This window comes from Oryx dammah, unplaced genomic scaffold (genome assembly GCF_014754425.2).
Source record: "Oryx dammah isolate SB20612 unplaced genomic scaffold, SCBI_Odam_1.1 HiC_scaffold_23, whole genome shotgun sequence".
Taxonomy (NCBI): Eukaryota; Metazoa; Chordata; class Mammalia; order Artiodactyla; family Bovidae; genus Oryx; species Oryx dammah.
This window is the reverse complement of record NW_024070207.1, coordinates 91,065,318-91,081,736: the sequence shown is the minus strand read 5'-3', so window position 1 is coordinate 91,081,736 and position 16,419 is coordinate 91,065,318. Positions and strand designations below refer to the sequence as shown.

Here is a 16,419-nt window from a genome sequence, read left to right as displayed (position 1 = left end):
AACCATCCCCAGGAAAAAGAAATGCAAGAAAACAAAATGGCTGTCTGAGGAGGCCTTACAAATAGCTGTGAAAAGAAGTGAAGTGAAAAGCAAAGGAGAAAAGGAAAGATATACCCATCTGAATGCAGAGTTCCAAAGAATAGTAAGGAGAGATAAGAAAGCCTTCCTCAGCGATCAGTGCAAAGAAATAGAGGAAAACAACAAAATGTGAGAGACTAGAGATCTCTTCAAGAAAATTAGAGATACCAAGGGAACATTTCATGCAAAGATGGGCTCGATAAAGGACAGAAATGGTATGAACCTAACAGAAGCAGAAGATATTAAGAAGAGGTGGCAAGAATACACAGGAGAACTATACAAAAAAGATCTTCATAACCCAGATAATCACAATGGTATGATCACTCACCTAGAGCTAGACATCCTGGAATGTGAAGTCAAGTGGGCCTTAAGAAACATCACTACGAACAAAGCTAGTGGAGGTGATGGAATTCCAGTTGAGCTATTTCAAATCCTGGAAGATGATGCTATGAAAGTGCTGCACTCAATATGCCAGCAAATGTGTAAAACTCAGCAGTGGCCACAGGACTGGAAAAGGTCAGTTTTCATTCCAATCCCAAAGAAAGGCAATGCCAAAGAATGCTCAAACTACTGCACCTTTGCACTCATCTCACACGCTAGTGAAGTCATGCTCAAAATTCTCCAAGCCAGACCTCAGCAACATGTGAACCGTGAACTTCCAGATGTTTGAGCTGGTTTTAGAAAAGGCAGAGGAACCAGAGATCAAATTGCCAACATCTGCTGCATCTTCAAAAATGCAAGAGAGTTCTAGAAAAACATCTATTTCTGCTTTATTGACTATGCCAAAGCCTTTGATTGTGTGGATCACAACAAACTGTGGAAAATTATTCAAGAGATGGGAATATCAGACCACCTAACCTGCCTCCTGAGAAATCTGTATGCAGGTCAGGAAGCAACAGTTAGAACTGGACATGGAACAACAGACTGGTTCCAAATAGGAAAAGGAGTACTATATATTGTCTCCCTGCTTACTTAACTTATATGCAGAGTACATCATGAGAAACGCTGGGCTGGAAGAAGCCCAAGCTGGAATCAAGATTACCGGAAGAAATATCAATAACCTCAGATATGCAGATGACACCACCCTTATGGCAGAAAGTGAAGAGGAACTAAAGAGCCTCTTGATGAAAGTGAAAGAGGAGAGTGAAAAAGTTGGCTTAAACCTCAACATTCAGAAAACTAAGGTCATGGCATCTGGTCCCCTCACTTCATGGGAAATAGATGGGGAAACAGTGGAAACATTGAGAGACTTTATTTTTGGGGGCTCCAAAATCACTGCAGATGGTGATTGCAACCATGAAATTAAAAGACACTCCTTGGAAGAAAAGTTATGACCAACCTAGATAGCATATTCAAAAGCAGAGACATTACTTTGCCAACAAAGGTCCATCTAGTCAAGGCTATGGTTTTTCCAGTAGTCATATATGGATGTGAGAGTTGGACTATAAAGAAAACTGAGCACTGAAGAATTGATGCTTTTGAACTGTGGTGTTGGAGAAGACTCTTGAGAGTCCCTTGGACTGCAAGGAGATCCAACCAGTCCATCGTAAAGGAGATCAGTCCTGGGTGTTCATTGGAAGGAATGATGCTAAAGGTGAAATTCCAGTACTTTGGCCACCTCATGGGAAGAGTTGACTCATTGGAAAAGACCCTAATGCTGGGAGGGATTGGGGGCAGGAGGGGAAGGGGACGACAGAGGATGAGGTGGCTGGATGGCATCACTGACTCGATGGACATGAGTGTGGGTGGACTTCAGGAGATGGTGATGGACAGAGGCCTGGTGTGCTGCAGCTCATGAGATCGCAAAGAGTCAGGCACGACTGAGCAACTGAAGTGAACTGAACTGAAGGATTTTCTTAAACAGTTTTTTTCAAAGCAAATATCAGTTTGGTATGAGACTATTACTTGAATATAAAATATAGATTTTTTTTTTACAGTTTCAATTAAAGGAAGAATTGCAACAAGAGCCAACTGTTCTGAAGGCTGCTGGTGAACTGTTATTTAACCCTGTCTCTCTCCTGTGCAGAGTTATTTTTGTGTCTACCAGTTTCTCTCAGAACATTCTTACACATTTTTCAAAGTTGACCCTGTTACCCTTGAGCTTCTTAGTCTCCTTTTTTATTCCTTAGAAACATAAAAGATGTGTGGCAGATTTATAAGGTTCACATTTCAGAGTTCTCTTTCTTTTAGTCAGGAAGTTTAAGATGTCTCTTGGACAAAACTATCTCAACATTCCATCAATCATATAAGAGGCCGGAAAGCTTATTGTTTATAAGAAAAGGCTTTGGGAACAGGAAATTTCTGTCCTACTGTTTTCTAGCTAATATCACCAAGCTTCAGTTTCCTCATTTGTAAAATGGGAATATTAATAGTTCTTTCCTCTAGAGGGTTGGGGTGAGCATTACAGGAGACAATGCATAGAAAGAGCTTAGGCCAGTGCCAGGCATGGAGAAAGATCTTAGTGAGTATTAGTAATAATGGCGGTGATGGTGGTAGTGATGATTATAAAGAATTTGGAGTCTTAAAAAGTTGTCTTGCAGCACTACTACACAGCATTTTCAGATAAGAAATCAGATCACATGATCTGCCAAGGTTATTTGAATTTGCTACTCTAGAAAGGAAAATTACTTCTTTTTCACTTAATGGCCGCCATGTAGTCTTACTCAGTTAGAGAGTGTGTGTGAGTGTGCGTCCATTAATGCTAATACTCTTCTGTCTTGTGTCCTTGCCTTGATGGTCAGGAGTCTTACTTTAGCCCTTTATAAAAATCCAACTCTTAATATTGTTCAGTGCACACAGTACACACAGTAGGCTTTCTACGAATACTGAATATAGTTCTATTCAATAAAATTGAAATTGTGTGCAAAATGTATTAATAGACAGTGTTTTGACCTTATGAAGATTTACAAGATGTTTTAAAGAAAAAGGAATTCAATTAGGAAATAAAGGGAATTCCCTGGTGCTTCCAATGCAATGGGCATAGGTTCAATTCCTGGCAGGGAACTAAGATCCCACAAGCTATATGGTGTGACCAAAAAAAAAAAAAAAAGAAAAGAAAGGCTTAGGAAGACTCTAGACCTGCTCTCTTTTCCTGAGGATTCACCCTTCCCTTATAGTAGCACAGTGCCTGTCACACAACTGAAATGAAGTAAATGGTGGCTAAGTGGTTAGGATTCTAGGTTTTCATTGACAGGACCCAGGTTCATCCCCTGGTCAGGGAACAGAGATCCCACAAGCCAAGCAGCAAAAAAAAAAAAAAAAAAAAAATCAGTCAAAACCAGCTAAAATGACACTAGGGAATTCTTGATAATCTAACTGTAATTTGAGTCTTGTATAGGTGCTGTCCATCATTGCTTTTTGACACAGTAGAGGATACTGTTTCTTTGAAAATGGCTCTGAGGTTGACTGGTTGGGATTTTTAGAATGTCATCCTAATTTAACATATTATCCTTTGTTTTTAGGGAAAAACTTATCCATTTCGGGGTGCCTTCCCTCCAGTATGGAATCCCATTGCCTATCTGGATTACAACAACCTGTGGCGGACCATGGATAACATGGGAAAAGAGGTAAAGTGTGTGTTCAGCTTGCTCTTAACCTGTGACTGAAATCAATAGCAAATGTTTAATATCCTTCCACAGTGCAGGGAACATTGTTGTATATCATTTCCAATGTACCCAATAACTCTGCCACGTTGGTATTATTTCTGCTTTAGCAAGAAGAAATTCAGTGCCAAGGGGTTACATAATTTCCCCAAGATCATACAACAAGGGAACCAGGATTCAAACCCACATGCCTCTGATACTAATGTGTGTACCTGTGTGTTTTCAACTCCATGCCACTGAGTATTTATATGACATATTTTTATTGGGAATCCTACTTAGAGTGATCTTATCCATATATTATGCCACCTGAGATAATAAAGGGGAGGAAGATTTGTTTCCTCAAAGTGGTTTTTCACTGAGTATCAGTAACTCAATAACTATAACATCCACCTCTCAAACTTAATTTGGAAATTTAAAATGGCTGTTGTGGGCACATGTGTGCATGCTAAGTCTCCTCAGTCTTGTCTGACTCTTTGCGACCCTATGGACGGTAGCCCACCAAGCTCCTCTGTCCATGGGATTCTCCAGGCAAGAATACTGGAGTGGGTTACCATACCCTCTTCCATTACCTTTCAATAATAATTATGATGATGACCATCACAATTACATATTAATTTATATTAATGCATATATTTAGGTATTATTTTGGAAACAGCATTAGGGCATAGAATCCAAAGAGCTATCCATCCCAAACCCACCACTGAGTACGTAGTGTACATATGTAATGTATGTGTACACCATTGTCTATATGTACATAGGATTCTATGCATATCACACACTCCAACATAGAGAAACCAGTTTTCGGAGTTTCCCCTGAGGGCCTCTTGGCAGTCCAGTGGGCAGTAACCATCAGACCTAAATGTCGGCCTTTCTTTCTCTGCAGATTCCAGCTGATGCACCATGGGAGGCCCCACACGCAGTGGAATGGGATAAGATGACTATGAAAGATCTCATCGAAAAAATCTGCTGGACAAAGTAATCTTGACTAGTTAAAATGTATTTTTTATCTTCCCTTCATATTGTCCCTATCCTATCTTGAACTTCAGAGTTTTTCTTCATAAGTTATAGGAAAAGTTAAGTCGAAACGTAATGACATTTCCATTAATAGTGACTTTAAGGGCCCTTGAGACACTCAGAGCAGGATTCAACATAAAGTGAATCTAAAACATAAGAAGAAAAGGAGGTGAAGGAAGTTGAACTTTTTTTTTTAATGAAAGAATTGTGCGCTTCTCCATAAAAGAAGTAATTGTGTTTTCAGATAATATAGAGGTCAGCTGCAAAAGCAATTTGGAAAGGTGTTAAAGTAATTTCATATACATATAGAAGAACTAGAGGGAAGCTAGTCTATATTAATGAAAACTATAAATTATGTTTTAAATGAGAATCTGTGTTATTAACTGAGTTACAGATCATTCTGTCAGCATTTTGGGGCTGCTGTGTGAAGGCACCATATGAAGCCCTGAGGAATGGCAGTGAACTTACGATGCATGGCCCCTAACCTCATGGAGTTGATATATTTTTAGCAGGAGAGACTTTAATTATACACATGTTACATAATTCTAGGAGAGACTGAAATGGGGGAACGTGACCTCTCTTGAGGGTGAAGGAGAGATTCCTTGTTGAAACAAAGGAGTTACTACATCAACTAAGAATGAGCCACAGAAGGTGGTAAGGGGCAGGGAAGGATGGATGGTGTGAGGGCAAGCTATCTGCCAGGAATGTGCCTAATGGATGAGGGAAAGAGGAAAGATAGATGGTGAGAGAGAATGGCATCTTCCATAAATGAGCCATAATAAATCGGGGAGACAGGAAGGGTGGATGCTGTGGGAATTAAGAATCTTCATTGAAGGTGCCATAGTGGGTGGGGGAAGACAGGAAGGGTGTTTAGTGTGAGTAAATGGTATCTTGCAGGATGAGTAATGGGATGGGGAAGTTAGGAAGAGGGGATGGTGTGAGGAGATGGTATATTCCAGGAATGAGCCAGTAGATGAGGGAGACAAGAAAATGGATGCTGTGAGGGGATGGTATCTTTCAGGAATGAACCACAGGGGATGGAAGGAAACATGAAAGATGGTGCATGAACATGGTGTCTTTTAAGAATGACCCAGTTGATGAGAGAGAAAGGAAGAGTGGATGGTATGTAGGATTGCTATGTTCAGGAAGAAACCAAATTGTGTGCAGGGGACAGGAATAGTGGATGGTGTAGCAGAATGGTATCTTCTGGGTATGAACTTCTGTTGACAGGGGAAACAGGAAAGATGGATGGTGTGGGAGGCAGGTATGTGCCAAGAATGAGCCATAGTGCATGGGTAGAGACAGGAAGGGTGGATGATATGGTGGGATGGTGTCTTCCAAGATAAGCCACAGTGGATGGAGGAAGGTGGGGTGGTTGTGTGGTTGTGGGGATAGTATCTTTGAGAAATGCACCAATTGGTGGAGGATATGAGTTTTATTATGTGAGATGATGGTATTTTTCAGGAATGAATCACAGTGGATGGGGGGAGAGAGGAAAGAGGGATGGTATGTGTAGATGGTATCTTCCAAGGACAAGTCAGTTGATGGAGGAGACAGGAAGAGTTGATGACGTGGGGAGATGGTATCTTCCAAGAATAAGTCAGTTGATGGATGACAGGAAGAGTATGGTATGAGGGTATGGTATCTTCCAGAAATGAGCCACAGTGGTTTGGGGGAGATAGTACGGATGGATGGATTGGTGGGATGTATCTTCTAAGAGTGAGCCATAGTGATGGGAGGAAAAGAGGATGGTATGAGGGGATGGTATCAAAAAGAGGATGGTATGAGGGGATGGTATCAACAAGGAATGGTGGAGAAAGGAAGGATGGATGATATGAATGGTGACATCTTTCTGCAATGAGACACCGTGGATGGGGGTATATGGAGAAAGGTGGATGATGTGGCAGGATGGAATCTTCCAATAATGACCTGCAATTAATGGTGGGAAGCTGTCAGGAAGGATGGATGGTGAGGAGGATGTTTTTGTCCAAGTATCTTAAAGGAATGAGTCAGTTGATGGGGGGATATAGGACTGACGAATGGTGTTGGGGGATGATGTGTCTTCCACGAATGAGCCCAGTAGATGAGTGGAGATCAGGGTATGGGGAGGATATATGTTCCAAGAATAAATCACAGTGAATTGGAAACAGGAGGGGTGTTGGTATCTCACAGGTGAGCCACAGTGATGGAGGAAGACAGGAAAAGTCGGTGATGCAGTGAATGGTATCTTTCAGGAATGAGCCATAGTGGATGGAGGAGACAGGAGATATGGTTGATGAGGAGGGGTAATGTTGCAATAGCGAGCCATAGTAATCGAGAAAAACAGTAAAGAGGGAGGGATGGTTTCTTTCGGGAAAAAGTCATAGTGGATGGGATGGATGGAAGGATGAATGGTTGAGGCATGGTATTTTCCAGTAATTGACCACAAATAATGGTGGGAGATGTGAAGGTTGGATAGTGTGGGAAATGCCCACCCCCATGCCCAGTATAGAGAACAAGGAGCAGCTTATGAAGGCCTCTAAGATGGGGAGATTGACATGTTTTAACAGTGAGTGAACAGTATGTATGCCTAGACCATAAAGATGCCATGAGGAAATGATGTAATGGGAGTTTACAGAACTTGAGAGGCTGATGGTGCAAGACACATTATTGACCATAGACAAGACTTTTTGCCTTTTGCCGTTAATATCATTGAAGGGTTGGAGAAGGAAATGGCAGCCCACTCCACTATTCTTGCCTGGAGAATCCCATGAACAGAGGAGCCTGGCAGGCTACAGTCCATGGGGTCGCAAGAGTCGGGCATGACTTAGCGACTAAACCACCACCACCAAGCAGAGTGTTTATTTTTTGTTTGTTTGTTTGTTTTAGTTTTGGACTGTGGAAAGACTTAATTGGCTGTAAGGAACATGAGGGGATGTAGTCATATGACTGGGTAGGGATACCCAGGAGCAGCCATCACTGCTTTAACCCAGGTGAGGGTCAGTGGTAGGCTGGACCAGGGTTGGGGCAGTGGAGGTTTAAGGAGAGGAAGTTTGTTCAAATAAGTGAAAACAGTATCGTCAATGAACCTGACAAGCATATTAACCTTTTAGACTGCACTGGATTAGCATGTTTGGAGCTAACCCATAATTTCCAACAAGTCAGGAAAAAATTATTTTCCCCTAGAGTTAAAAATCTGCATTCTGTCAGAGATTGAGTCCATGAGTATTTTTTAAAGGCATAGAAATGGTTTCTAACTATACTAAATTATGTTTTTAAAGATAATGTCATGTGAAGCATGTATGTATCTACTCCTGACTCTTGTTCTATGACTAGGACTGCTCGGCAGTTTGCATCTCTCTTTGTGAATATCAATGTGACCTCTGAACCCCATGAGGTGTCTGCCCTGTGGTTCTTGTGGTACGTGAAACAATGTGGAGGCACCACTCGGATATTCTCCATTACCAACGGGGGCCAGGTATGAAGTGTCCATTCTCACACTAAACTTCATGTCTGATTTTGTCCTCAGCCAGTGCAGTATCTTAATAATTGCTTCTATATTTTGAAACATGAGTGAATTTGAAACAATTTCAAAAAAAGTTTTCTGAAAACAAAATTTTCTCATTTCCAAAAATAAGTTCGTGACTAAAGAATGTTTCATTTTGAATTTGGTTTGAGGAATTCAGTTCCTTCCTTTTGGAAGTAGGTGAAATTAGACTTGTAAGAGGAGCTCACTTATTAAAATCAACTAATTTCCAAAGAAATCTAGTGCTTATAAAATTGTCATTAAAGTCATCTCTGTTCCAGGCATGAGACTTTTGGTCCCATTCTGTGTCTCGGAGTTATTACTTTATGTTAACTGTTATAGAATGGAAGTGACTATTCTTCTAATACAAGTGATTTCTGGTTACTCTTTCAATAGTAAATTTTACATTTTGGGGATAAATTTTGCTGCCTACTAGCATTTGCCCTCAGAGAAGGCAATGGCAAGCCACTCCAGTACTCTTGCCTAGAAAATCCCATGGGTGGAGGAGTCCATGGGGTCACTACAAGTCAGATGTGACTGAGCAACTTCACTTTCACATATTGGAGAAGGAAATGGCAACCCACTCCAGTGTTCTTGCCTGGAGAATCCCGGGGACGAGGGAGCCTGGTGGGCTGTGGTCTATGGGGTCGCACAGAGTCAGACACGACTGAAGCAACTTAGCAGCAGCAGCATTTGCCCTGCTTCCATACCACATCCTAAATCAAATCCATTATGATTGTACAGTGGAAGTGACAAATAGATTCAAGGGATTTGATCTGATAGACAGAGTGCCTGAAGAACTATGGACAGAGGTTCATGACATTATACAGGAGGCAGGGATCAAGCCCATCCCCAAGAAAAAGAAAGGCAAAATGGTTGTCTAAGGAGGCCTTACAAATAGCTGTAAAAAGAAGAGAGGTGAAAGGCAAAGGAGAAAAGGAAAGATATACCCATTTGAATGCAGACTTCCAAAGAAGAGCAAGGAGAGATAAGGAAGCCTACCTCGGAGATCAGTGCAAAGAAATAGAGGAAAACAATAGAATGGGAAAGACTAGAAATCTCTTCAAGAAAATTAGAGTTACCAAGGGAACATTTCATGCAAAGATGGGCTCAATAAAGGACACAAATGATATGGACCTAACAGAAGCAGAAGATATTAAGAAGAGGTGGCAAGAATACACAGAAGAACTATACAAAAAAAAAGATCTTAATGACTCAGATAATCATGATGGTGTGATCACTCACCTAGAGCCAGACACCCTGGAGTGCGAAGTCGAGTGGGCCTTAGGAAGCATCACTATGAACAAAGCTAGTGGAGGTGATGGAATTCCAGTTGAGCTATTTCAAATCCTAAAAGTTGATGCTGTGAAAGTGCTGCACTCAATATGCCAGGAAATTTGGAAAACTCAGTAGTAGCCACAGGACTGGAAAAGGTCTGTTTTCATTCCAATCCCAAAGAAAGGCAATGCCAAAGAATGCTCAAACTACCGCACAATTGCACTCATCTCACACGCTAGTAAAGTAATGCTCAAATTTCTCCAAGCCAGGTTTCAACAGTACATGAACCGTGAACTTCCAGATGTTCAAGATGGATTTAGAAAAGTCAGAGGAGCCAGAGATCAAACTGCCAGTATCTGCTGGATCACCAGAAAAGCAAGAGAGTTCCAGAAAAACATCTACTTGTGCTTTATTAACTATGCCAAAGCCTTTGACCATGTGGATCACAAAAAACTGGAAAATTCTGAGAGAGATGGGAATACCAGACCACCTGACCTGCCTTTTGAGAAATCTGTATGCAGGTCAGGAAGCAACAGTTAGAACTGGACATGGAACAACAGACTGGTTCCAAATTGGGAAAGGAGTATGTCAAGGTTGTATATTGTCACCCTGCTTATTGAACTTATATGCAGAGTACATCATGAGAAACGCTGGTCTGGCTGAAGTACAAGCTGGAGTCAAGATTGCCGGGAGAAATATCAATAACCTCAGATATGCAGATGACACCACCCTTATGGCAGAAAGCGAAGAAGAAGTAAAGAGCTCTTAATGAAAGTGAAAGAGGAGAGTGAAAAAATTGGCTTAAAGCTCAACATTCAGAAAAGTAAGATTATGGCATCCAGTCCCATCACTCCATGGCAAATAGATGGGGAAACAGTGGAAACAGTGGCAGGCTTTATCTTTTGGGGCTCTAAAATCACTGTGGATGGTGACTGCAGCCATGAAATTGAAAGACGCTTGCTCCTTGGAAGAAAAGTTATGATCAACCTAGACAGCATATTAAAAAGCAGAGACATTACTTTGCCAACAAAGGTCCGTCTAGTCAAGGCTATGGTTTTTCCAGTAGTGATGTATGGATGTGAGAGTTGGACTGTAAAGAAAGCTAAGCACCAATGAATCGAAACTTTCTTTTTAAGTGGTTCTTTATTCATAAACTTGAAGCAAGTTTACAAATTTTACTGTACTTTGCCAAATAAATCTTCAATGAAAAATAAAGTCCCAAAATACCCCCAGAACCAAAAATCAAAGCATGCCAAATGTGCAGCTGTCAATCTGCCAGCTATCAAGATAGTAAAAAATTCAATAATATGTTCAAGATTTAGCCTTAGGTTTAAGGAACTTTAATGCTTTCAACAATTCTACCTTGTCACTTGTTATCTGAGCAACTGGCAATCAGAAACTTATGCAAATTAACCAAGTGAATAAGAATACCAGAAAATCTTTTTCTACTCTCCTCTTAATCAGAATAGAAAAAAAGAGAAAGAAATGAAACACAATAATGCAGAAGTGCCAAGTCTTTCAGATGTGGTTTACAAAGTTAAAAACTGAGTCTTAAAGCATAAGAAACAGTCTTGAACTTTGTAACTGATTTGTGCAGGAAAAATGTGCTTCTGGATTTCTTTTTAATAGTGCTTAATAAATAGAGTTTACTTTTAAATCAAATTTGGGTATATAAAAAAATCTATTACCAACCTAATATTACTGATTCAGGTAAGGCACTATAATGGAGAGTACACTGATTTTGAGTCTAGAATTAATATATGTAGAATTACTATTAGTCTTTTATGAAAAGGCCATTATTATGACTATGGAAAAAATTTAAGTCTCCAAATTAGATACTTTTTGTACTTAACTGTGCAGTTTTTGTTCAGGGAGTCTTTGTGCAAATCACTGTATAACTTTATTAGTTTACAACTAATTGCAACATCCCATTAATAAAATGGAAACGTAGAATGACTTAGTATTTTAAATAATTCAAGCTCTATACTCCAAGCTCTTCTTCATAAGAAATATTGAACCAACAAGAAGCAGATTAAGATCAGCAAGACTCTGATGCCCCAGTGAATTTATGCTTTTGAACTGTGGTATTGGAGAAGACTCTTCAGAGTCCCAGGGAGTGCAAGGAGATCAAACCAGTTAATCCTAAAGGAAATCAGTCCTGAATATTCGTTAGAAGGACTGATGCTGAAGCTGAAACTCCAATACTTTGGCCACCTGATGCAAAGAACTGACTCATTTGAAAAGACCCTTGTGCTGGGAAAGATTCAAGGCAGGAGAAGAAAGGAACGGTAGAGGATGAGGTGGTTGGATGGCATCACCGACTCGATGGACATGAATTTGAGTAAACTCCGGGAATTAGTGATGGACAGGGAGGCCTGATGTGCTGCAGTCCATGGGGTTGCAAAGAGTCGGACACTACTGAGCGACTGAACTGAACTGAACTGAACTGAACTGTTACCACAGCCATTACTAATGAATGTAACTCATCTGGCTCCCTGGTTGGGTACACAACAAGCCAGTAGTAAAGCCAAAATTTTAATTCCTGGATTTTCCAAACTCTGTGATTCTTTATTTCAAGACTCCCTTAGTGGAAGAAAATGGGTATATCTTTTCTCAGAATGTTATGCCTCAATGGGATAAGGTTTAATTGGGAGCAGTTTAGTTCTAACTTATGCTTTGTTTCTTAGTATGAGGTGTAGAGTCATTGTCAACTTAGTGAATTATTCCTCTCCTTGGGAGACCTCCAGAAGTCCCTAAGTTGTTCTTATGGTTGTCAGTTTGACCTTCAGCTTTAGCAAACATAAGGCAGTCGCATTTTTTAAGTGCCTTTACATCTAGAAATCCCATATTACTCCTTTTAATCTATATTTGTCTTTTGGAAATATCTTGACTCCAATATATATATATTGGAGAAGGAAATGGCAACCCATTCCAGTACTCTTGCCCGGAAAATTCCATGGACAGAGGAGCCTTATAGGCTACAATCCATGGGGTCACAAAGAGTCAGACACAACTTGAGTGGCTTCGCTTCTTCTTCATATATATATGTATATATATATATATATATGTATTTAGTTAATTTATTTTTTAATTGAATGATAATTTCTTTACAGTACTGTGTTATATCCTTCATTCAGAGGAGCCAAGATACTTCTAGGCAGACTCCACATGACCTTTTGGAGGGCATAGTTCAGATTATGAATGTAAAACCATTATCACAATACCTTTACAAAGAACTTAGATTTATCCTTTAATAGTTTAATAGTTATTTATCCTTTAATAGTTTAGTTCAACAAATACTAGACATGAAGATGGAAAAGAGTTCTTGGTCTTTCCACTATACTAACATTGAGAGTAATTCTTGGAAAACAGAGGTCAAATTATAAATTAAATGGTTCCGGTTTTGTGAGGATGGACAGATCATGAAACTAAACTACTTTGGGAATGTTTTTATAAGGAGCTATAGTGGTGTCATTAAGACAATAGCCAGTTATTCAAGTGCAAAAATTATTGTGTGGCTGCTGGCATAGGCTTTCTGGAGAAATGTGATTAAGGTACCTAATTGAACAATGTTGTGCTGTGCTTCAGTCTGTCTGCTTATATTTCTAATCATTCAAAGAATCGTAGATCTCTAGCAAGCTAAAAATATTCCCCTGGTTCTTACAAAATACACTGTATTAAGGACTGACCTTAGATTAAGATGGAAGTATTTCCATGGTGAGTGTAGCAGATGGCACTAGGGTGCAGCACTCATGGTCTTATAGAGCTGCTCAAGGAAGCTAGTCCACAATGTCTAGAGGAATAGGCAGATGCTTAGCCTTCACTCTTCTGTCCTCCCAGTGAAACTTCCAGGCATTTTGGCAAAAAGTTCTCAACAGCTGAGATTTAGATTCTTAGAACATCTTTTGGTGATGACCAGGTGATCCTTGAGAGCACCATGAGCCTGTTGCGCCTAGACAGTCCTGGCCTGGGACTTTAAGAAACCAAGGGGAGTTATGAAACTGCATCCCCATCTCAGTGAAACTAGAAAAAAATAATCAATTTTTTTTTTAAAAAAAAGGAAACCGCCTCCCCCTGGGAGAAGTGCAGCACCCTCCCTGTCCCCGGACACCCTCCATGCATTGCACTCTTGAGCATTTGAAGCTTACTGATATTTGCATTCAGTCAAGGTGCCAGTGGTCTAGGGAAACCTTCCTTCTGATTCTGTCATTTGATTTTAAATTTCTATTGGGATATAGTTGATTTCCAATGTCATGTTAGTTTCAGGTATACAGCAAAGTGAATCAGTTATACATACACATGTATCTACTCTTTTTTTTTATAGATTGTTTCCCCATATAGGCCTTTAACAGAGTATTGAGTAGAGTTCCCTGTGCTACACAGTAGGTTCTTATTAGTTATCTATTTTATATATATAATGCCAATCTCAATCTCCCAATTCATCCCTTTGCACTGATTCTGTGATTCCATAAACTGGTAACAGCTTTTTGTCACGTGAAGCTGCATAGAGCATGGTGACTGAGGTGTCTTGGTAGACTGCCCTTGTCCTAATGAGTTCTTCTAACAGTTAACAGTGCAGAGAGTGGAGGTATGGCCTGTGATTTTCCAGAGGTTTCTAATCAGTGGTAAATATGGCTTTCCTTCCTGGTACGTTTGTCACATTTCCATCCATGCCTGCTTTTCCCTGTAGGAACGGAAGTTTGTAGGTGGATCCAGTCAAGTAAGCGAACGGATAATGCAACTCCTAGGGGACAGGGTGAAACTGAGGAGTCCTGTCACTTATGTTGACCAGTCAAGTGAAAACATCACCATAGAGACCCTGAATCATGAACTTTATGAGGTAATTCGGTTTTGTCAAAAGAATGTATTATGGGAATTCCCTGACGGTCCAGTGGTTAGGACTTGGGGGCACAAGTTCCATCCCCTGGTTAGAGAACTAAGATCCTGCCTGCTTCATGGTGTGGCCCATAAATAAATAAAATTTAAAGAGCTTATATTAAGTAGGTCTCTGATAGCCTGGTGGCTCAGATGATGAAGAATCTGCCTGCAATGCAAGAAACCTGGGTTCGATCCCTGGGTGGGGAGGATCCCCTGGAGAAGGGAATGGCCACCCACTCCAGTATTCTTACCTGGAGAATCCCATGGGCAGAGGAGCCTGGCGGGCTCGCAAAGAGTCAGTCACGACTGAGCGACTGACGTGTTTCTGTCTTCAGCTTCTAACCAAATCTAATCCAAGCAGTGGCATGATTGATGCTGGCAGGTTTCAGACTCAGTCTTCCAAATTATCAGCCTTGGGTGATGTGGCTTGTTCTGTGTTGTTGCCTCACAGTGGTCTCATACTGTACATTGTGACTGCTTAGTGTCCCTCAAAATGATAAATGTGATGTTTCATGTCCCCTGCAAAGACTGTGGCTCACATTTGAGATGGTATTTTGTGTCTGTTTGTTTCAGTGCCGATATGTCATTAGCGCCATCCCACCAACTTTGACTGCCAAGATACACTTTAGACCAGAGCTTCCATCAGAGCGAAACCAGCTGATACAGCGTCTTCCAATGGGGGCTGTCATTAAGTGCATGATGTATTACAAGGAGGCCTTTTGGAAGAAAAAGGGTAGGCTGTGTTTATTCATGTTTAAATTGTATTGAGAAGACTATACTCTTTTTTAGGAACATTTCAGTTCAGTAGGAACATATACTACACATTGAACAGAAAAAGATGTGTTTCCAGTTGGTAGAGAAAGGATCAGAAATCTTAGTCTGTCCATCCCTTCATAGTCCGCAGCAACACAAAATGGCCCCAAGAGTGCTTGCTGGCAGTGAGAGGCAAGGAAGCAGGCCCTCCATTGCAGAGCCACATTGCCCAGGCCCCTGGCATATGTCTCACCACTTCTTCATGAGCAGCATGAGACAAAGGACCACCGTGAAAGAGTGCTCCTTTGAAGTCATACATTCCTGGGCCCCACTTGCTTACTAGCTGTGTTGCCTCAGGTGACACTTCACCTCTCAGCCTCAGCCTCTGTATAAAATGATAACAATGAGACTTCCTGTCGGGGTGTTGGCATGAGGCAGGGTCTGGGCGGATATGGTGTCAGTTGTTGCTAAGCCTTCTTCTCATCCTTCTTGCCACTTCTTCCCTGGTTTCTCAGAGGCGATTCCTTCTAACACACCCTACTATTTCTTGTGTATTCCACAACTCCAAGGCCATCTTACAATTTTACTCATACATTGATCATACCTGACCTTTATGTAAAGGTCATCGAGATGGGTCATTTTCTAATGTGTCTGGGTGACCAAACATCCTTGTTTAATCAGGGAGTGTATTTAATGGGAAAGAACTTCTAGGATCAGGGCAAAGACCAATATTTTAAGTTTTGCCTTCCTTTTAGCGAAATAGTTTTATATATATACTTTAAAATGTCCTTCCTAAATCCCTGATGAAGTTTCTCAATATCTTATTATTTTTCTTCCGGTTAAGATTACTGTGGCTGTATGATCATCGAAGATGAGGAAGCTCCAATTTCAATAACGCTGGATGATACCAAGCCAGATGGATCACTGCCTGCTATTATGGGGTAAGTGAGACCTGGATGTTCTGCATTTTGCAAACTATGTTGGTGTCTTGGTGTGGGAACTGGCAGAGCATGTTGTTCTGGACTCAAGCTCAAGCAACACTAAGTAACCCTATAGACAACATATCATGTTTTCATGTACGGTAATATTAGAGTCGTAGAGTATGTGGCATGAGAACACTGGGAAACTTTACTAAAGTGAACTCCACTTTGAACTTGTGTCCATCGATTTCTTTCCCCTGTGAAACTTACATGTGGAGGACAAGAGTGAAAAATACAGCTAGACAGATGGCATGGTAGACCACTTTACCTACAGAATGTTTATAGCCATTCTGGAATGAGAACTATTTTGTCCTGTAAAACCTTCCAAAGT

The 16,419-nt window shown here is 40.7% G+C and overlaps 1 protein-coding gene across 1 annotated transcript in view; it reads left to right on the top strand.

The window, feature by feature from the left end:
* The window catches only part of MAOA (monoamine oxidase A), an 84,998-nt gene that overhangs the window by 48,224 nt on the left and 20,355 nt on the right, over positions 1-16,419 (top strand). The window contains exons 4-9 of the mRNA XM_040266150.1: positions 3,540-3,644; positions 4,564-4,655; positions 8,010-8,151; positions 14,168-14,317; positions 14,929-15,088; positions 15,953-16,049. Coding sequence (XP_040122084.1) covers positions 3,540-3,644; positions 4,564-4,655; positions 8,010-8,151; positions 14,168-14,317; positions 14,929-15,088; positions 15,953-16,049 — 746 coding nt within the window. The remainder of the gene's footprint in view (positions 1-3,539; positions 3,645-4,563; positions 4,656-8,009; positions 8,152-14,167; positions 14,318-14,928; positions 15,089-15,952; positions 16,050-16,419) is intronic.